Source organism: Ipomoea nil, unplaced genomic scaffold (genome assembly GCF_001879475.1).
Source record: "Ipomoea nil cultivar Tokyo-kokei standard unplaced genomic scaffold, Asagao_1.1 scaffold3150, whole genome shotgun sequence".
Taxonomy (NCBI): domain Eukaryota; kingdom Viridiplantae; phylum Streptophyta; class Magnoliopsida; order Solanales; family Convolvulaceae; genus Ipomoea; species Ipomoea nil.
This window is the reverse complement of record NW_017619578.1, coordinates 837,050-861,283: the sequence shown is the minus strand read 5'-3', so window position 1 is coordinate 861,283 and position 24,234 is coordinate 837,050. Positions and strand designations below refer to the sequence as shown.

Genomic DNA, 24,234 nt, shown 5'->3' with positions numbered 1-24,234 from the left:
GGAAGGAATGGGTGTGAAGGTCTGAAAAGAAGGAAAATAGATGGGTGGCGGGTGGTAGAGTATAGGTCGACATTATTCTCTGAACTCTGAAGAATAGGAGAAGGAAGAAGAAAGAAGAAAATAAGGAGAAGGTACTCTTGGCTGGAGTCGATGGGTGGTTCACGGGTATCTTTCACTGTTCACGCGTGATTTCTTGTTTTGAAAACAACTTGGAGGCGTGTTCCTGATTTCTTGCAAAAGTAGAGAATAATTCTCTATTTTGGAAATGGAAAAAGAAAATGGTAAACACCTCCACTGTTTTCTATTTTTAATTTTTGGAAATTCTCGAAAATTTCCTGTTAGTAAACGCCCCCTTGACATTTTGAATTTCACATTCCTTTGGTTATGTTATATAATTTGAACCAAACGATCCCTACATTAATTTTATTTAACTTATATTGTAGATAGCTTTATATATATATATATATATATATATATATATATATATATATATATATATAAAACAAGTCATTTATGGATATTATTAGGGGAGCCGTGCCGTTCCAGTCTAGTCTCCCTTTCGATCCACAGGGATCAGGATCTTTCCGCGTTAAACTTGTTGTCAATGACTCAATAACAATGTATCTATGAATTATTATAATAACCAATATTAAGCTTTAAATTTTGAAATATATTAGTTTATGAACATATAACATATAGTTTATGGAGATTAAATTTTTAGTTTTTAAATATATATAAGACATGTTATGAACACGTAATAGAGTGAATATTGTATCTTTAAGTTTATGAACATATATATATATATATATATATATATATATATATATATATATATATATGTATATATATATATATAGAAGGGATCAGGTGCATTTATGGTTTACCGTGCGGTTGTGTGGTAGATTAATGTGAGTGAGTTATATACTTAGTGTGCGTGAGTCGCGTGCTTAATGTGTCTGAGATTTGTACTTAATGTGCGTGAGTGTGTAATGTTAATATGCGTGAGTTTTGTACTTAATGTGCCTGAGTATTGTGCTTAATGTGCGTGACTTGAGTTCAGAATTACGAGCTCAGAAGGAAGCAGAACAGAAAGAGAAGGTTGGTGAAGCTTTTCTGATTGTGTGTGAATGGATGGATATATGTAAACGCACATATGGCTGTTCTGATTTTATGTTAAAAACAAGACAAAATCCATTCCTCCACTACTTCGAAACAAAAAACAAGAAGAAAATGCAGCTGTGGATGCGCATAATTTTCACAGTAGTGGATGAAGAACACACTCATGCACATTAAGCACACAACTCACGCATCTTAGGAACAAGACACACACACCTTAAGTACAAAACTTACGCACATTAACATTACACACTCACGCACATTAAGTACAAATCTCAGGCACATTAAGCACAATACTCACGCACATTGAGTACAAACCCCACGCACATTAATCAACCGCACGGGAACCTTACACTATATATATATATATATACACACACACACACATAGGAAATCGGTTCTGATGCAGGTGTGCGTTTTAGGTGTGGGTGTTGGGTTTAATCTGAGCCATTCATCTCGCTTAAATCAAGGTTCAGGATTACCAAAATTTTTTTAAAAAAACACGGTGGAAATTTGGTAATTTTTTCATCTAAGTCAAATTTAAGGTACGTAAGTTTTGTGCTTAAGGCGCGTGAGATTTGTGTTTAATGTGCGTGAGCTTTTGTGGTTAATGTGCGTGAGTTTGTGCTTATGTGAGTAGTTGTTAAAACTTAAAGTGCCGTGGATTTTGTGCTTAAGGTGCGTGAGATTTGTGCTTAACGTGCGTGGGTTTTTGTGCTTAATGTGCGTGTGATATGAACCTAGTCCAAGATTCAAATAAGATGGAATATTGTCCCAAGAATGCTCTCAAAAGTAAAGATAGAGATGGATCAAAATACCTTAGACCTCACGAGAAACCATTTGTCTCGAATCCTCAAAGGCTTAGAAGAATCATATTGTAGCTTCAAGTACCTCGATGATGCAATCTTCAATCAACTAGAATCGGATCTAGTTTCCTTCGATTCAAGAACGAGTCCACGAACCTAAATCTAAGGTTGAAGAAAGGAAGATTGATTCGAGTCCACGAATCAATTTGCTAGTCGAGTCCACGACTAGCCACTAATTGAGTCCACAATTAGCCATAAGGTTTCTTACACAAGTGTAAAGCAAAACTTAAGAATTTTATTGAATTAAAGCCTCCTTAAAACTGATATGGATGTGCCATATTTATAGGTATAGGGCAGCATTGTAATCCTAAATACAATGGGAAAAAGAGTCATAATCCTAATCTAGAAAGCAAGTAAATATAGTCCTATTTAGAAAGGGATTTAAGGAATCCTTTCTAAATACAAACTAGTGTTATCTCTTTAATTCCAAACAATTTAAAATAATGATGGCCAAAAATAATAAGGCTGATTTGGGCCTAATTTAATCTCCAAAATCAGCACTTAAACAATTATAAAAAGCCTTGAGTCTTTCTTCATCTTTTGCAAATGAGCTTGACTTGGATTTCCACCATCTTTGAATATTGCCAATGAAGAGTTGCCTTAATTGTTTGGACTTGGGCCTTGTGATTGGCCCAATTGGTACTCTTAATGGATCTTCATTATGTTGGGTCGCATCAGCGTGAGTTTGTACTTAAAGTGCGTGAGTTTTGTGCTTAATGTGAGTAGTTGGTAAAACTTAAAGTGCGTGGGTTTTGTGCTTAAGGTGCGTGAGATTTGTGCTTAAGGTGCGTAAGTTTTGTGTTTAATGTGCGTGTGTTTGTACTTAATGTGAGCCATTTTAAAATCTTAGGTGCGTGGGTTTTGTTCTTAACGTGCTTTATTCTGTGCTTAAAATGCGTGGTTTATGTACTTAAGGTGAGTGATTTGTATTCTTAAGGTGCTTTATTTGTGTGCTTAAGGTGCGTGGTGATTTGTGTACTTAAGGTGCGTCATGTTAATGCCTAAGGTGCTTCCAACCGCACAACCGCACGGGAAGCATCACCCGCACCTGAACCCTTCCCTATATATATATATATATATATATATATATATAGGGAAGGAATCAGATGCATTTGAGGCTTCCCGTGCGGTTGTGCGGGTGGACGCACTTAAACTACACAACACACACACATTAAGCACACAAACCTCACGCATATTAAACACAAGCCTCACACATGTTAAGTACAAGTCTCACGCATGTTAAGCACAAGACTCACGCGTATTAATCACAAAAACACACGCACCTTAAGTTTTAAAAACAACTCACATTAAGTACACACTCACACACATTAAGTACAAAATTCACACACCTTGAGCATACGACTCATGCACATTAAGCACAAAACTCACGCACATTAAGCATAAAACTCATGCACTTTAAAGTTTCAACAACAACTCACACAACAACTCATATTAAGTACACACTCACGCACATTAAGCACAAAATTCACGCACATTACGCAAAAGACTCACGCACATTAAGTACAAAACTCAGGCACATTAAACATTACACACTCACATACATTAAGTACAAAACTCACGCACATTAAGTACAAGATTCACGAACATTAAGTACAAAACTCGCGCACATTAATCACCCGCACAACCGCACGGGAAGCATTCACCCGCACTGGAACTTTAACATATATATATATATATATATATATATATATATATATATATATATATATATATATTATTTTTTAAAATAAAGAATTAATTCATTGAATCACTAGCAAGAATGCTTACAAGAAAAGATGGAGGAGAGTCAAACCACTCTCCACAGCTTGACACAGAAAGGGCTTCTCTAGCAACAGAATGAGCGGCACAATTCGCAAATCGCTTTATAGTGGATGACTGTTAATTCAACTAGTAATTGTCTCGTGGGATGCACGAACTATTATTAATTTAACAAATTTACCAATTATTTTTTTTACCTCCTCTGAATTAACAAAGAAAGTAAAGGTTGTGGAAACAGAAAAACGTACTTGAGTTCTTGAACTCAAAATTAGTTTGATTAAAAATGTAAGTAATTGATTTAACAAATTTACCAATAGTCAAATTAATTATAATTGAGGTTTAAATGAATATATACACAAATTATATTAAATATAAAACTTTATCAATAAATTTGAACACAATAAACTTTTTTTCATACTTCATTATGTTTTAATATTTATAGAGATAGAACTATAATAATAAAATAAAAATACACATAATAACTTCAAAAAAATATGTATAAATACATCTATCAACACAATTAATGAATTCATACTTGCCAATTTTGTTTCTATCAAAATGCATTCACACTTTAGAGAGAAAAATTTTGTGGTTAAATTCTGCTTTAATAATTATAATTATAATTATAATTATAATAATTTAAAAAAAAAAAAAAGATAAAGAAGATTATTTGTTTTGTTGATACGATAACTCTTACGCGTACACTCAATTATCTACAAATTTAAAAATGTTAGTGACATTGACATACGCAAATGAAGTTGAAACTTCCAAGAAATGTGGTCCATGCCATTATCTTAGCTGTTATGTCATTTGTGAATTGTGATATTGAAACTTCCTATAATTGTCGAAATAAACCAAACAAGAAAATAAAGACATGAACAAATAATAATAATAATTGTTTTTGTAACTTTTTAAAAAATATATATATAAATATCATTTGTTAATTTTTCAAAGAATGCATTTTTGAATTTTTTTAAAAATAATATGGGATTTCATTGTGATTATTTTAATTTTACGAGTTAATTCCGAATTTAGTTTGTTGACTATCACTCATTTTTAATTTTAGTCATATTGAGGGTAAAATTAATCATAATCACTGCACCAATTATTTTTCACATGTGGGAAACAAAATTCTAATTTTCTTATTATAGCAGTACAAAATTTTTCTTAATTTTAATAGTTCACATATAGAAAAGCTTGCAGTGTATTGCAATTGAAAATGATTCAATATTTAAAAACTAAAATATGTAACTTTAAATGTCAAGGACTAAAATTGAAAATGAGTGACTGTTAAATAACTAAGTCTGGAATTAATTTTAATTTTTATGTATTTTAAATTATATTTTAAAATTGAATTGCTCTTTTCAAGGTCGGCTTTCACAATGATTAGATTCTTTTTGTTGGTTTTTTTTTTAAATTAAAAATGCTGCTTATAACAAGTCTTTGTTAAATTTCATTATAAATAATGTGATTTATGGAGTATTATAAACATCACAATGTTTATACACATTGACTGTCCAAAATAAATTAACAATGAAAGTATTAAAAAAATAATAAGCTATTATTAAATTATTTATAGATTATAGATTTAACCAATAAAATTAAATCAGGTAGTGTTACCCTTTTTGGGATGTTGATTCTTCTAATTAATATGAATGTGCCAGCAAATCTGCCTGCAACATCCCATGTGATCTCATATAGAATTACACTTCCAAAACAACAGAGTATATTCTTGTGTCTTCGAGATTTATACCTCATAGAAATCTGTTTTTTTTTTAAATATATATTTTGATGAATCGATTAATGGTTAATGCGTGTGACATGTGCAAATGAATTATAAAATTTATAAATGCAAATTATTGGTATTCCTCATTGATTGGTTTATGTTCATAAAAGTTATGTAAACCGCTGTTATGTGAATTCATAACAATTTTTGTAATTTGTTTATAAAAAAAAAAAAAAACAATTTTTGTAATTTAACAAAACTTTTTGTAACGCTGTCTTTACCTTTTTTTTATAAATTAATACTTGACAATATTAGGAATTAATATAGAAAAATGTCTTCAAATTAATGTTATTTTCCATGAATAGTAAATATGACAGATTTAAGTAATATATATATATATATATATATATATATATATATATATATATATAATATGTATACTTGAAGGAAATAAATTTGATTAATTTAACTTGAAAACATGATAATAAGGTTATCTTAGTGCATTTTATCTTTTCTGTGTGATTTATAAATTATTACACAAGAATGAAATTTATTCATTGTACATTTTCAAGTAGTGATACAGTTTTTCTCATTGTCCACACACACACACACACACATATCTACAATTCTAATAAGAGCCAATAATGTTAGGCCCTTAACTGGAATAAAAAAAAAAATGTCGGTACTACTTGTTTCTTAAAATGAATGGTTCATAGTATTTTGATTTTAGTATTTTTAATGATTTTCCTTATTTACACTTTATTATATTATTTTCTTTCATTAAATAACCTTAAATTCTGTTAGTATAAACTTTATTAACGGAATATTTCGTTAACTATTTATTTTTCTTAACTTACTCATTAATTTCTATAAGAAAGGTTTTAGGTTCGAACCTCATTCCAATTAGAGTTAGCATAATTGTTAAACATATACTACGAATATGTTAAAATATATTTTAAAAAAAAAAAAAAATATATATATATATATATACATATACATACATATATATATATATATATATATATATATATATATATAATTTAACATAAACTTTGGTCAAATAATTAGCCCGACTAAATACATAGCATTCAATGATTATAAATCAGAAACTTTGATAATCATTTGATTTTCTTTCATTAAAAAAAAATAATAAATTTAAGTTCAGTTTTTTTTTCCGTTTAATTAATCTACTTTTGATTATTGAAAACAAAACTTAATATTTCAATTATGCTTTTATCAATGTATGAAAACTTCTAAAGAAATTTGTAAGTTAATTTTTACTATATATATTATTATAATTATATATATTGTAACCTTATATTTTGAATTATTTATTATCATCATCTATTGACAGCAATTGTGATTGACAAACTCTCAAAACAATTTGTCTCAACAACGAATGAAAATTAAAAAAAAAAAATCAATGATTTCATTATTGTAGACGAAAAGTATGTACGCCACTTTATTCAATCGTTATGCTGTGGAACTGTGTCCACCTTGCAATATGAACACAGTTCTATGTTTATAATTACTGAACTATATGTTCATAATTATAAAGCTATATATTCATAAGTTTTGAACTTCATATTCATAATTATTGAACTCTATATTCACAATTACAGAACTCTATGTTCATAATTACTGAACTATATGTTCATAATTATAAAGCTATATATTCATAATTTTTTAACTTCACATTCACAATTATTGAATCTCTAAATGTTCACAACTCTATGTTCATAATTATAGAACTATATGTTCATAATTTTTGAACTATATATTCATAATTATGAACAGTTTTGGAACAGTGTCCACCTTTGTCCACCTTGCAAGCTAAGGTGGACACGGTTCCACAAATTTTCCCACTTTATTGCTCTTATTATTTAAATTAAAAAATAAATTAGTAGCTACAACAAAAAATAATATATATGCATTTAATTAATTTAGAATTAGATGTCTCACAACAGATGAAGCATGTAGGAAAACTACTACTACCAAATATCAACATGTGCTGGTAAGATAAAGAGTTCATAGCACAACTAAGATCTCAGTCATATACACAAGACAAATCTAAAACTTCATACACCATAATCTCATTGCATGATGAATCTCTCTATGATACTACCAATAAACCAATTGCACATGACACATTACCAAAAAAAAAAAAAAAAAAAAAAAAGACATGTACTGAAGATGAAAACAATAACAATGCTGCCTAAAAGAGAATTAGAAAAATTTAAACCAAAAATAGTATTTATTTAGACTATCACTTTTAGACTTAATACTTAGCTTAACGTTATTACAAAGTTGCAAACATTTATTTTTGTGTTATATATAATCAATCTCTCATATATTATCTTGCATTTATATACTTTAAATTACCGATTTAAATAAACAAATTCAACATTTATTTACCTATGCATGAACATATCTTCTATATAATATTGCATTGATATACTTTGAAATACTTATTTAAAAATAAGTATTGGGCATTATTCTATTCGCGCAAAGCGCGTAGAAAAACTAGTATATATATAAAAGAAAAAGTTCAAATGCAGCGATGTCCTTAGGTGCGGCAGTGTGACGGAATTTCAGAATACACCAACAGTGTTAACAACATGCACTAACAGTGTAAAGGAAACACAGCACAATGAAATGCAAAAAAAAAAAAAAAAAAAAAAACACCAAAAAATACACAACAGACCAAAAAAAATACACCATATAACTCACCACACCCCAATGGTATATTTATGAACAATGTATGGTGTTTTTACTCACACCTAATGGTGTGTTTTTTGTGATGCGTACGTAATTTGTGTGTTTTTTTGTGGTGCATTTTCCTAACGTTGATGGTGTATATTTGTTAAACTATTGGTGACGCCGCACTGCCACACCTAAGGACATTGCCACACACACATACACACACACACACACACACACACATATATATATATATAGGGTGAGGTTCAAGTGAGGCTAGGGTATTAGGTGAGGATTGTGGTCAAATTGCAGCCATCAGATCAGGCCAATTAACGACCCTGATTGCACAAGGAGTCAATTGACGCGTAGTGGAATTTTGGTAACTAAGTTTACTAGTAATTAATAGAAGGGGTAAAAGGGTAAAATCAAAATTGATTGTGCAATTAAATAAAGGAAAGAGCGAAACGTTGGGGAGGAACGCGTAGGGTTATAACGGCAGAAGTTCTGGGAAGCTGTCGGGATTGCACATTCACCATAGACGAAACCGAGAGCTCAAGCGACGACTAGTTGAAGCGGTGGGAGATAGTACACAATCAGGAGCTATGGCGAACGGAACCTCGAGAAGAAGTCAACGGTGTGCATCTGTTGAGGCAACGAGCAAATTCCGTAAGCGAAACCTTGTATATGTTTTTGGATTTTTTTTTTTTTTTTTGTCGCTAACTTGCATGTAAAATTGGAAAGAATTTTTGTGAAATTCCATGTTCGAATGGTTTGTTTCTATGCAATTTTGGGTTATTATTATTATTTGTGTATAAAAAAATTTTATGGCTCTGCTGTCTATGTTAAACTGGTTGGGAATATGTAATGTGCATTTGTTGATTTAAGAGGGGCGCATGTATTTAGTAATAAGGTTTCATGACTGGAGGTAGTATTTGTGCAATTGAATTATGCATGTGTGGTACGGTTAGAGTGCATGACAGTACTTGTACTTGGTGCATTTTATTACACTGCACAGTAATTTAAGGAATATGTAGAATACTTAATGTGCATTTGATGAGTTTAGAATGGTGAATGGTATGCAGTAATAAGGTTTGTTGACTAGAGGTAGTATTTGTGCAAGTGCATGTATTTAGATACCTATGTGCATTCCCTTGATCAGTTTGTGTGCAAAATCTTTTTGTTTGGGTGATGATTTAATGGGAATATGTTAGAGAGTAGATACGATGCATATAATCAATAGTGATTACATAATTGAATATGTGTGATGAAGGAATGAGAAAAATGAGGTGAGGAATGAAGTTGGTTGGTTTAGGATGATGTTTAATAGGGAGATTAATGAATACATCTAGTTTCTATGGTACACCTCATTTATGTGCATATGTGGTTTTAACCAACATGCAGTGGTTTGGGTAATTGAAGTTAACTCCATTTTGCAGGCAAGAATGCAAAAGAACACAACACTCAACATCGAACGCCATTAATTCGAGCCTAGATGATGATTTTATAAGTCCGCTAGTACGAGCTACACGAGCAGAAAACACACAAACAAACGATGCTTCCGAATACGAATTCGCAACGTTTGAAACGATAAATTAACTTAAAGTTGTAATCTCTGTTTGAATATTAAATGAGTTTATTTATTTGTAAGTGTAATAACTGTGAAAATATAGGAAGTACGTTCCCACATGCAAAATAGAGGTTGTGCATCCGCGAGTTTAACCAAAGTGCAAAAATGCAAAAGCAATGAATGTATTAAGATTATTATTTTTCATATTACACGTGTGATGGATTGTGCATTAGAGAGGATTGCATATTGGAAGTACGAATTTAAGGGAATGTGTTAATTTTTAACAACATCGAACACTCGTTAATTAATATTAAAGTTTTGCTTCATGGTTTTTCACGGTTCAGTACTTGTGCATCGGTGAAGTAGTACAATGTGCAAGTATGGACAAGTTTCCAGGAGTGGTTTGTGCAACGTTGTGAATTATCATTGTGTCAGTGCGATATTAAGCGACGAAAAATATTAAAAAATAAAAATAAAAACACCTGAGAAGAACAGTGCACAATAAACATAGCGGGAACAACATCCACGACAGAGAAAGAGAAGAGAACAGTGCGACGATCGGAGAAGAAGTCACCGGTTAGCAAGCACGAAGCTATGGCGAACGGAACTCCAAGAAGAAGTCACCGGCGTGCATCGATTGAGGCAACAAGTAGACTTCGTAAGCATCAACGTTTAATTTCTTTGTGATTATGAATTTATTCTGATAGAATGTGTGCAAAATTGTATTGCATGTTTGTGAAATTGAGTGCTAGAATATAGTGTGTTAGAGTGGAATTTAATTGGGTAGGGTTATCACTCCATATTAATTCACGTCACTTGATATTCCTATCCAGTTAAAATGCACACGAAACTGTCACTGCATTGCATAGACGAGCATAACTTGTTCCTCAAAACACGTTAAATTTAGGTGAACTACACACCCATCTTACGTATTTCTACCACCGATCACACACAACCCCATGACCAACTACAAAAATTGGTAACATGATAAATTAAAAAAAAAAAAAAAAGGAAAAAATAAATCATAACTGCAAACGAGCCGAATAAACTCAGCTAGACTCCATAAATGCACAAATACAGTCAACAACGGCGCACACAGCAACACAACAACCCAGTAAAACAAAAACAAAAAAAAAAAAAAAAAAAAAAAAAACAAACAAACAAACAAACAAACTATACAGTACCTAGACTTGCTAACACGCTAAAAAAAAAAAAAGATGAAAACAAATGAAAATTGCATACGAGCCGGGAAAGCACAAATACAGTACACCACGACACTGATTATATAAACAATGAATAACGATGGACACAATGACATACATGTTGACTCCATAGCAACAACCAATCTCCACAAAATACCGAAGAATGAAGGAAAGCTTGGGAAACTTCAGAAGAAAAATGACGCCAGACGAGAAAGACTGTGAAACGGAAATGATTAGAGGAATCCTACGTTACCTTAATTATTCATCCTAAAAACATGCATAATAAAACTAATCTAATTAAAACTAGGAAAGATAAATAAACTCATTTACTAAAAAATCCCTACCATGCAAAAAGGAAAGAAAAAAAAAATAAAATCACATCCACACATCTAAACAAAATTCATGGCTAAGATTAATCCTCACGTCCTCACCTAAGGATGAGTACTCATTTGATCCTTAATCTATATATATATATATATATATATATATATATATATATATATATATATATATATATATATATGCTCAGGATTAGGTGCGAAGAGAGGCTCAAGTAAGACATGCGGATAAATTTGAGTTGTTGATATGTCCAGATCAATAACTCTCAAAAAACAAAAAAGAAAAATTACGCTTCTAATCTACTATCTTTGCATTCTGTTCAAATCCAGAAAGGCTTAACAATGTACACTAGAAGACACAAAATGTTCATTAATCTTCACGGGAAAATTACGCTTCTAATCTACTATCTTTGCATTCTGTTCAAATCCAGAAAGGCTTAACAATGTACACTAGAAGACACAAAATGTTCATTAATCTTCACGGGATTATTAAAACTGTTTCTTGAACTCGTTTCCTTCACTCTTTTACGGGACTTAGCAACGTGTCTGTTGAACCTGTTAAACCAGTTTGTTAACAACGTGCACTCGAATGCAAAAATAATGCACCCAGATTTTTTTTTTAAAAAAATTGCAATTAGCAACGGCTTTGTTGAACTGGCCTGTTAAAAATATGCATTGGAAGGCATAACAATATGCAAAGGCAAAAACTAATGCACTCAAACACCAAAATATGTATTTACATACAAAAATATCAAATTGCCACTACTTTTTTTTTTTTTAAATTTTCTTTCATTCTACACAATTAATCTGGATTTAATCAATGACTAAGATTTACAATCTTTTTACTTTAGATTCCTTCCTGAACTTTATATATATATATATATATATATATATATATATATATATATCAAAAATTATTTTAAAAATATATACAATGTGAAAACTGACACCTAAGCACCTTGTAGCTAATAAAATAATTGCTTTTCCATTTCACTTGTATGAACGACTAGCCTTCCTTGCATAGGCGATATTAAGTCCATTCAAGGATTCAACAATATCGGCATCACATTTATTTCTATAATAAAAAATAAAATGCTATTCCATTCTCCCTCTATTCCACCAAACAAACACTATGTTACGGTTTGATAATTGCATAAGAAATCATATAGGTAAAACCTTGGGGCAATATATAGTTAATATAGTTAGCTTATCAATTAATTGACTTATTTGATCATGTTTAGCTGTTTAACTTGATTAAAAAATCAATATGGGTGTTTGATTAATTAGCTTTTTGTAATAACTTATTGCTCTAAAATGTTAAAATTCAAAAAGTTGCTCAAAACAGTGTTTTCGATCAGCTTTTTGAGATAGTTATTTTACATGTAATCAACTATTAGCTAACAACTAATTTATCAAACACTTATCTATAATCAATTAATGCTATCAACTAGTCAAACCCATTAACCCAATCAGATAACAGCTATTTACCAAACACTCCCAAAATAAAATTGATTGATCATATCTATTCGACTTTTTTTTTTTTAATTTTTTTTTAGAAAATTACACTTTTTTGTAACTGAGTTATAGCGTAATTGTAGAATTTGTCCTTATGTGTTGGCCGTGCTTACTTTTCGTCCCTAAGTTATCATTTATGTTGCACTTTTATAACGATTAAGTGTATTTGCACACATATAATTCGTGTTCGCACACACTTAATCTAATCTAGACTATTAAAAAATATTAGATGGATGCACACAATTTGTTCTCACGTTCTCACCTAAGCAAGTGTTCTCATTGGAATCCTACTATATATATATATATGTGTGTGTGTGTGTGTGTGTGTGTGTGTGTGTGTGTGTGCGCGCTTGATATATTGCTAGACATTAAGAAAAAAAATTATTATTTACAATAACAATTTGGGACTACGAACAGCAACAAGGTGCTACTGTTTGCAACAGCAATTTGGGATTGCAAATAGTAGCACCTTGTCGCTGTTCGCAGTCCCAAATTGTTATTGTAAATAATAGTTTTTTTCTTGATGTCTAGCAATATATCAAGCATATATATATATATATATATATATATATATATTACGAATATAAACATAAAAAGAATAAAAATCAAAATATATAAGTATTTATATATTATGAAACATATAGTAAAATTTGACGGTGATAGGTGAAAAATTTGCATTGTTCATGTCTTCAGAGAGAATTAGAGGAAGTTTAAAAATTAGGGAGAAAAATTTGTAGAGAAAGTTTATAAGTTAGGATAAAAAGTTCGTAGAAAAAAAATAAAAAATCAAAATAAACAAGCAATAATGAAATAAAAATAATATTATTTCAAATTTTTAGAGAAAGATTGTAAAGTTTAGTGGAGAGAAAAAATTAGAAAAGTTTAGGTATGAAGAAAATATAGGATAATGAAGAAAAAATAATTTATTGAATTTAGGTATAAGGTTTATAAAGTTTAAATGGCGAGAAAAATAGAGTTTAACTAGAGAGAGAAAATATTCAGAGTTGGTAGAATTAAAATTTTGAAATCTTGGGGTTGATGGTGGGATATCAACTATTTATATTTGAGAAAGAAAAGTCTACAAACATCCTAAAATTAAAAAGTCTACAAAAGTTTATAACTTTTTGAATACCGTACGACTTTTAAAAACTCTCTAAAAGTCTTAATCGAATACCACCAAACTTTTAAAGACTGTTTAAAAATCTTGATTGAATACCGCATGACTTTTAAAGACACTTTAAAAGTTTGAATTGAATACTTCTAAATTTTTAAAGTTGATAAAAGTTTTTAAAAGTCTATAAAAGTCTATAAAAGTCATGATTGAATACACCCCATAGAAACGAATTCTATAATTATGTTATAATTTTGGAACGAAAAAGTATAATTTTTGCTTCTGTTTTTTTTTAAAAAAAATTTTTTATGTGTCGTTTTCTGCAATAATTCTTTATTGTCTCCTCTGAAAGTATTGCTTTACTAAATGGGAGTCATGGGACCGTTTGGGATACGAAAACACAGCAACTTGGCTAACAACCAGGATAAGCTGTTTTCCAATAATTGAACCTTTATTTTTTTAATTATTATTAGTATCGACTATCGTCAAACTATGATTATGCTGCTTCTTGCCTACACCTTCATCAACATAATTATTCTATATTTTATATATAAAATACAATATGGAGCAGTGGGAGCAGCTGTCTCTTCCCATCCCACCTCTTATATGTAAGGGACCCTTGTGACCTTGTATATATCGACTATACTTAACTTATGTTAGTTCACCGTTAACTTACTCATTGATTTTAATAAGAAAGATCTTAGGTTCAAATCACATCCCAATTAAAGTTGGCATAATTAGTACTCTATTTTACTCTTATTAAATTAAATAATATAATTTAGTAGCTACAACAAAAAATAATGCATATGCATTTCTTTAATTTAGAATTATGTGTCTACAATGCCTTTATTCAAAAACATTATTCATTATCAATAAATTAAATAAGACAAATAATTTCATTAGTTATATTGCCTTTATTTTTCTCTAATATAAAAATTCTTTACATTCAAAGTTCAAATTCATTAATTGATTATATTCGCTACATTGTCCCTATAATGTCTTTATTAAAAAAAAAAATTATGCATTATCAATAAATTAATTAAGAGAAATAATTTTATTAGTTATATTGTCTTTATTTTTCTCCAATGTAAAAGTTCTTTACATTCAAATTCATCAATTGATTATACTCACTACATTGTCTATTATCTTTTTGTGCACTATTTTTTTTTAATTAAATATCAAAGTTATAACACAAAATAATGCTATATATTTATTACCAAGTATTTTATTAATACCATGAAAAAATTTAAAAAATTTAAATTAATAAAGCCAATCATATTAACTACTTGAGGAATTTGTTGACAAAGAGAGTATTCAAATCACACAACAAATTGAAGTGAGAAACTACCTTGCAATGTCTTTCTTGTTTGACAATCAGCATTTAGCGGTTAACGGATTATATTAGCGGATTTGACTAGCGAATTATATCAACGGTTGGTGAAAAGATATTTGAAAAAAACATTTAAAATGACCTAATGGTATAATAATAATAATAATAATAATAATAATAATAATAATAATAATAATAATAATAATAATAATAATAATAATAATAATAATAATAATAATAATAATAATTTTTTTAAATATAGATTTGTTTTGGGAAAATCATTCTCAAAAACGCTAAGTGAAAATATTGTAAATTGCAATGTTTGTATTTTCAGTGGGTTGGAACAAATTGTTGCTTCAAACTGTGGAATAACACTTTCTTTAGCATTTTGATCTTTGGGTTACGTCATATGTACCCATCGTCCAATATCTTTGGGTTACATTATAATTAAAAAAAAATTAATTTTTACTATATCTAAATTCCTTAAATTAGAAATTTCTTTATCCATAATAATTTATTCAACAATAATGGTTGAACTAAATGAACATTGAACAAAACACCTAAAGGACGGTACCATTGATTCATTCAATTATCTTGTATATATGTGCATTCATTAAATATATTAGAACCCTTTGCAACAAAAATACTTGATTACTATTTAAAAAAGTTTAGTAACAATTATAATGAATCTCATATATTACATTGTATTCATATACTATGAATTACATATTTAAATAAACAAATTAGACATTAAATTACTTATGTTGAACTTCTCATATATAATCTTGCATTGATATACTTTCAAATATTTATTTAATTATAAACATTGGGTAGAAAAAATGACCGTCAAATTATTAAATCAAATGAATAGTTCAGATTGTTCAAATTTTAATTTTTCCTAGAAATTTCTTAATTTATCCTTAATTATATGATTATCCGATCCATTAAGTACTGTTAATTTATTAGTATTTTATTTTTTCTAGAAATTTCTTAATTTATCCTTAATTATATGATTATCCAATCCATTAACTTTTCCATTAAGTACTATTAATTTATTAGTATTTTTTTTTTGAATGCTACTAGCTCTATTACATTGTAGTATCTGTTCATATACTTTCTCAACCTACTGAAACACAAAGAGCTAATAACGCCTCCACACTAAGGCTCGAACTCATAACCTTCCAAATGGAAGTTCAACACGGATACCATTAGACCACATAGTCCTGGTCAAACAATATTAGTATATATTTAATATTTTATGTTTTAATTTTTATTTTCTCTCCCTTATGTCCCATATTTGGTTTCAACCATACCCATACAATTATTTTATTGACATTATAATCAATCTTAACTATATTATCTTGCATTTGTAAACTTAGAATTACCAATTTAAATATGCAAATTCAACATTCAATTATCTATGATCTATGCATGAACAATTCAAATATAATCTTGCCTTGATATACTTTAAAATACTTATTTAAGAAAAACATTGGGCATTATCCAATCACGCAATGCACGTAAAAAACTAGTATATACATACATATAGTAAGTGTTGTTGGAAAAATAGCGTTAAAATGACATTTAAGTGGCTATTTTGTGGTACAATTATCAGTGGGGTCCACTTTCAATTTGGGTCAGGTCAAAGTGAATTCGGGTTCTTCGTAGTGTGACGAAGAGATTGATATATTGTACGCTCAAAACGGATAATGAGTGAATGAGATATTGATTCTCAAAGTAGATCCATTGAGTTGGAAAAATGAAAAGGGAAAAAGTGAGCTTTTGTCCCACATTGGTTTGGAAAGAGGATTTGCCCCCCCTTTTATACAAGAGCTCTTTTAGAGCTTGTATAATTCTATAGCATAAAGGCTCTCTCGCGCCGGGGGGAGGGGGGGGGGGGTGTGGCTTTGTTTAATGCTATTGAAGTCCAACATCCCTATATAAGGAGTACAGGGCAGAAGTTTTTCACAATGCATTTTTCACTTCAAAATACTTCTGCTTCTACTCCTTTCTTAAGCCTAACTGTGTTCAAGGCTTTGCTCTAGTTCGTCGGGTTCGTTCATTTGGGTGCTCAAACGTCGAACCGTAGCACGTTTTATCCTGGAAAACCTAGGCCACAGCGCTCCTAGCACTTTTGGGAGGTGGCAAATAAGGTTTTAAGCAAATAGTGGTCTCTTGACTCGCGCTAAAAACTCTATACCCATACACGAGCCATCTTTTCCTTCTTTCGATTTTGGATTATGCTTCTAAGCAAAAATCCTCCTCTCTATTTGTTTTATCGTTAAATTGACTTTATAATCTGAGGATTATTATTTCCAATTTGTGGCTGATATATATTGGTATATCTTTTTCGTAGATATATATGTATATATAACCTTTGGGTCCGTTCTATATATATTTGTGTGTATATATATGTTTCGGACATATATCAAATAGTATTTTATATATTCTCGTGTGTATATATAAATACTATTTTGGATATTAAATCGACTTTTGGTTCATTATCACCAACAAGTGTTACATACATATAGTAAGTGTTTAGAAATAAGTAAATAATATAGATATAAATTATGTAAAGATGAAGTAGTTTATATGGTTAAGTATGTATGTGTTGTAGTAGAGGTAAAGAGGTTGAATCTCTTTACTTGGTTATTTAGTATTTAATTTTTTTTTTCAAAATATCTCATTTGTTTTAATCATGGATGAAATTTCTGGCTCCGACCCTACCTACAACTTATAAATTTACATTATTTATTTATTTATTTATTTATTTATTTTTTTGGCGATGAGGGAGACCTGCAACTACTAATTGATGATGTGCACTAATAAATCCCACTCCTATGTAAATACATCACAAGTCATACATGATAGATAAAATAAATTGTACTAAAAAGACCTCGTGTGATATGTTAGATAAACTATACTAACAAGACCTTGTGTGATATGTTCGATCGAGAAGTGTTCGCAACGTATAATAAATAAAAGTGTAACCTATACATGATTAACATTTTATAATCATAAATAATAACTATAATATTATTAGCTTAAAGCTTATCAAATGAACCCTATAATAATTGGGTTAATTAAATAGATATTAGTTTATTGAACCGAATAATCATTGACGATTAATTGAGTTTTATGATTATAAGAAATTATGGCAATTTTATTAGCGCTGTCACAACAAATTATTATAGATACAAATTTTAAGTAAAGTGCAAAAAGAATATTTTCGTTTCTATTTTACCCATAAAATAGATTTTTTTTTAAACAATAATTTACTTTTATTAAGGGTGATTTAAGAATGTAAAATTATTTGTAATATTTATTTTAAGAAATCAGATATCATTATAAAATAAATTAAACTAGAAGTATGAACAATTTGTTAATATTATTATTGTTCAAAAGAATTACGGAGTATTAATTATTAATGTGCTGAAGAAATAATTATTTATTACGTCACAACATTTATTAATCGGAAAATGACACTTTTTTCCCTTGAGTTATATACCTATAGCATTTTTTCCTCCTAAATGATTGAAGTGACTGTTTTTCCCCCTGAAATGTTAATTGGACATATTTGCCCTTAAACTAAATATTTAATTTATTTTTTTTTCTCCAACAAATTATGACCATAATTTGGTTCAAACTAAACAAACACTATAGCAACCAAACCGAAATATTCCAATTACAATTTAGAATCGAAATTCGATATTTAGAGTTTGTTAAAATCATGAACCGGAACGGACGGTTCATGTTCCAAACTGAAAAAATAAAATACATTTATTGTTGAATTTAGACTATTTTAAAATAAAAAATACAATTTTAAAATAAAGACGGTTCAAAATCGCGAATCAGATCCGGAACCGCCGGTTCACGGTTCAAGATTCAATTTTTTTGATACATAATTTTATTAAATTGACATTTAAATATTGAGTTCTAGATCTGAATTATAACCGTAAACTATTAATTCGATTGCTTTAGTATCCGGTTCAATTCAAACCGAACCGTGGTCATCCCTACGTATACGCAATAATTTGTTGGAGTAGTAAAATAAATAAAATGTTTACTTTAAGGGTATAAATGTCAATTTAATATATCAGGGGGGAAAAACACCACTTTTAAAATAATTGAGGAGGCTAATGTACTTACCTAAATAATTGAGGAGAAAAAAGTGCTATAAGTATATAATTCAGGAGTAAAAAGTGTCATTTTTTCCTTTATTAATTATTATCCGGTTTTCCGATATTTCCCCGCGGATCCCGTTTACTTGGGCATTACGGAGAAGGGAAGGGATGTTTTGGTAATTTGACAGCTGTCCGTCTCCATTACTATTTGAACTCCTCTCCCCCCTCCTCCTCCTCTTCATCCTCTGGGAGTTGAAGAAAATCAGAAATTTTCTCCCATTTCTTCTCACCCCTTTGGATCATTCAAATTTTGATATTTTTTTATTTTTATTTTTGGTTTTCCTCTGCTGCGGTAATTCAATGCTTCCGTTGATTTTAATTGGGTTTGCATGTCGAAATTTTTTTGTTCCGGGGGAGGGAGGGGGTGAAATTCTGCTAATTTGATAACGTTTCCTCTTGAATTAGGGTTTTCTACGGCCTAATGTTTGGATTTTTTCATGCATACAGAAAATTCCGCTACTTTGAATTCGATTGATTGAGCCAATTTTTTGCATCCGAGGGAAAACTCAGTTGTTGTTCGTTTGGAATTGAATTTTTTGGAGTTATATTGGACTCGTGATTTCGTGCAGTTTTTGCAGAAATAAGGGTTTGTGTTTTTTGGTTTGGTTTAAATTCCGTGGAAAAAGTGGCGAATTGACGCCCAAGAGAGAGAGAGAGAGAGAGAGAAACGAAGTGAAGATTTTGGTGGTGCTGGTTTTGCAATGGACTGTAGGGTGTGCGCTTCGTCCGGGGACGCGTGGTTGAGACTGGGCGGACACGGGCGTTTAAGTGGTGGCGATGTCGGAGGTCCGGGACCGGTGGGTGATGGGTTCAGCCACGAAAGTGATAGTGATTTGGCGGCGATGGTGAGGGATTTTCTGGAGAACGGAAGCATCGGTACAGACTCGAGGAGTAGCAGCGATAGCGATTCCAGTTTCTCCGATCTTCCTCACCTCGCCGACAAATTATCAGTAAGTAACTTATCTATCTTTATCCCATCCTTTTGTGAATTGAATTTTTCATTTTTTTTATGTTCTTGAGTTCTTTCCTAAAATAATTTTTATTCTGATGCTAATATATTCATATTCATATTCAAATCAATTGTTGTGTAGCTTATTGATTTTATGCTTAAGATTGAGTCTTCAGGTTGATTCCTTTTTGTATTTGACTTGAATTTTCTGCCACTTCATCATATGGATATACATATACTGCAACATTTTTCGGCCCCTCCATAGGATTCAAGAAAGGAAGCTGAATCGGGCATTTAAGGGAGAATGAAACTGAGAAAACACAAAGCTGCTTCTTTTTCCATGTTACAATTCATGGGATTGGAGGTTAACCTGACTTTGGTGTTTTGGATTTTAGACTTTGTAATCTGTTGTGTTGTATGATTATAGGTTTATTTTCATTTAGGTATCAGCGACGTAGTAGGAGTTACAAAATTCGTTTTGCAGGGGTAGTAGTATTTTTCTTCTTGATGGCAGTTCTTGTAAAATATCTGAAATGCTCCATTTCATTGCCTGATTCTTCGTCTGTGTGCAGTATATCAAATTGGCGGGTGATCAATACGAGAGTGACCTGCTCTCGCTGGTGAGTTCACTTTTGATATCCATAAATGACACCGACCTCCAGGCAGTCAAGTTGGGCCCTTGCAAGGCTAGCTGCATCAAATATTCTCTTGTGAAGCTCTTGAGGCTTTTGGGTTATGATGCTGGTGTTTGTTCGTCCAAGTGGCAGGGCAATGGCAAGGTTCCTGCAGGTATACTTCCTTACAACTCTCTGTTCTCCCGTCACGGGCAAGAAGAAACACCATAAGAAAAAGTGAACAAAGAATAATAGTTGGAAAAGGAAAAAGAAGAAAACATTGGTTTTGCTTGAGACCCAAAACTCCTTTAGACCCTTTTAGGGATTGAATTCCTCTCCATTATTCTAAATAATACTCCCTTTTATAGGGTTGATTACAAAGATTCCTAAACTAAGAAAACTTGATTCGTTTGTGACTGTCTGTCTAAAGTTTCTTGCATTTGGAGGTTGAAGAACTAAATTGGAATTGAGTTTTTGTTTGGCATCTGGATTTACTTCAAGACTAACTGGCTTCGTCTCGTCTTTATTATTTTAGGCGATTATGAATACGTAGACGTGATTAAATATGATGATGCCGGAGGCTCTGATCGTGTGATAATTGATATCAACTTTCACAGCCACTTTGAAATCGCTAGAGCAGTTCAATCCTACGACAGAATACTGACCTCTCTCCCCGTTGTCTACGTGGGCTCTATACCGAGACTGAAACAGTTCCTCGAAGTCATGGTCGAAGCTGCTAAATCATCCCTGAAGCAGAACTCGATGCCTCTCCCTCCCTGGAGATCGTACACATACCTTCAAGCAAAGTGGGGGTCTCCCTATAAACGAAAATTCTATCCCGACCATCCAAAAATCAGCCAGACAGCCGTCACCCATCACCATATGCAATGCCCTTTGCACTTGAAGCAGCTGAAATCTGCACTTCAGTCCGAGATTGATGTAAAGCGAGTGTTCAGGCCGATCAACAGTGACAACCGGATGATGAATCTCGAGAGGTGGAGGCATCCCTTCCGCGCTCTCTGAGACGCAGCATCCATGGAAGAAGAGGTATCAGAATAAAAATCTCAGGATAGGACCTGAGAAACAAATGAGTAGAGTCATGGAACCTTGCTGCCTGCTGCTATCAGAACACCACAACAACAATTTTGGTTTATGATGTGGGAATTCTTTTTTTGTAGTCCCATATCACGTTGAGTTTTCACACCACAATTTTGCTATATAGTTTTCCACTTTTACTAATTTTTTTGGGGGGATTTCTTTTTCCTGTGTGAGAGTTCTTATACAGAACAAAAAAAATTGTACGAAGTAATACATTCCAAACGATGTTGTTCTTTCAATAAATGAAAAATAATAATATAAAATTGTACCAAGTAAAATTCATTCTTTATTTTTAATGATATTTTACGTTAATCATATGTTCATATTATATGTAATTATGTATTATTATAACAAATATATCAATTCTATCCTTGTCATCGCCACGCGGAGTGCACTTTTTCAGTCAGCCTCCAGAAGAGATCAGAAACGCATTAGATTTTTATTTTTTTTGAGAACAGAAACGCATTAGATGATGACCTCACCTGGCCGGAATTCCAGTATGGCGACAAATGGCGATAAGGGTAAAAAATAGGCCATCTTTTATTATTATTATTATTATTATTATTAGGGGTAAGGGTCGAATAGGACCTCAAAATACATCATATATCTAAATAGTCAATAATGAGTCTGTACAAGAGTATATATAGTAGTGAATAGTAAACCTATTACAAAACGGATACTAATAATAATAGGTAACAAATACTAATGATGATAGAGTCCTAATACTCCCCCTCAAGCACAAGGTGGACTAGCAACAATATTGAGCTTGCCACATAGAGTAGAGAAACGCGGACCAGGGAGAACTTTAGTGAACACATCAGCCAGCTGATCCTTTGTGGAAATGAAGCTAACCTGCAACTCCTTCTTCGCCACTTTGTCACGAACAAAGTGGTAATCAATTACCACATGCTTCGTACGAGCATGGAACACCGGGTTGGAACAGAGATAAGTCGCACCCAAATTATCACACCAGAGAGTGGGAGGAGCAGGCAATGACACTCCAAGCTCGTGCAACAGAGAAACCAACCAGGTGACCTCCGCAGACACATCAGCCAGAGCCTTGTATTCAGCCTCTGTAGACGAACGAGCAACCGTGCGTTGCTTCCGACAAGACCAGGAAATCAGATTGCCACCAAGAAAAACCGCAAAACCACTAGTAGACTTCCTATCAGCTGGATCACCAGCCCAGTCCGAATCTGAAAAGGCATGAACCGCAACAGAGGAGGAAGGACGAATAAAAAAACCAAAGTGCAGAGTTCTTTTTACATACCGCAGAACACGCTTGAGCATAGCCCAATGCTCAGTGGTTGGAGAGTGCATATGCTGACAGACCCGATTCACGGCAAAAGAGAGATCCGGGCGAGTAATAGTAAGATACTGTAGAGCCCCAGCAAGACTGCGATACTGCGTGGGATCCGCATAGGGAACCACAGAATCAGAAGAAGGTCGGGACACAGGAACCGGAGTAGCCAACGGTTTACAGTCCACCATACCTGCACGGCTCAAAATATCTCGCATGTATCGCTGCTGAGAAAGAAACAAACCACCATCTTGGGAGACCGTCTCAATGCCAAGAAAAAAAGACGGAGCACCCATGTCACGAATCTTAAACTCCGAGGCTAAGTCAGTAAGAAGCCGGGTAACACACGAAGCATCAGACCCCATAACAAGGATATCATCAACATATACAAGCAAATATAAACAGACAGAGTCACGAGTATAGATGAATAAAGAAACATCAGTCTTGGAGGGTGAAAAACCAACCGACACCAAGAAAGCATGCAACCTATTGAACCACGCTCGAGGAGCCTGCTTAAGACCATAGAGTGACCTCTGTAACAAACACACATCATCCGTCCGTGACTGGTCTTCATAACCGGGCGCCTGTCTCATGTAAACTGTCTCTGAAAGATTACCATTGAGGAAGGCGTTGTGAACATCCAACTGCCGAATGACCCAACCGCGAGAAACGGCTAAAGAGAGAAGAAGCCACACGGTGGTGGGTTTGATAACAGGACTGAAAGTCTCAAAAAAGTCCTGCCCAGCGACTTGATTGAAACCCTTTGCGACCAATCGAGCCTTGTGCCGCTCAATCGTGCCATTTGCCTTGCGCTTCGTTCTGAACACCCATTTGCACCC

At 32.0% G+C, this 24,234-nt stretch overlaps 1 protein-coding gene across 2 annotated transcripts; it reads left to right on the top strand.

Moving 5' to 3' along the window:
* Positions 1–19,603: 19,603 nt before the first annotated feature.
* LOC109167379 lies at positions 19,604–22,384 on the top strand. Of its 2 annotated transcripts, XM_019316399.1 has the most exons (4): positions 19,604–19,726; positions 19,882–20,384; positions 20,956–21,172; positions 21,533–22,384. In XM_019316399.1, exons 2-4 carry the CDS (start codon positions 20,136–20,138, stop codon positions 22,018–22,020), a joined length of 954 nt encoding a protein of 317 aa, XP_019171944.1. In that variant the 5' UTR covers positions 19,604–19,726; positions 19,882–20,135; the 3' UTR covers positions 22,021–22,384. The 2 variants fall into 2 exon arrangements, with proteins under 2 accessions (XP_019171944.1, XP_019171943.1); XM_019316398.1 differs by having other exon boundaries at positions 19,610–20,384.
* The last annotated feature ends 1,850 nt before the right edge of the window (positions 22,385–24,234 follow it).

Excerpts from the sequence above, each read along its gene's own strand:
- LOC109167379 (XM_019316399.1), top strand. The coding sequence starts at position 20,136 with ATGGACTGTAGGGTGTGCGCTTCGTCCGGGGACGCGTGGTTGAGACTG. Across the intron at positions 20,385-20,955 it reads ACCTCGCCGACAAATTATCA|TATATCAAATTGGCGGGTGA; the intron begins GTAAGTAACTTA and ends GTCTGTGTGCAG. Across the intron at positions 21,173-21,532 it reads CAATGGCAAGGTTCCTGCAG|GCGATTATGAATACGTAGAC; the intron begins GTATACTTCCTT and ends TTATTATTTTAG.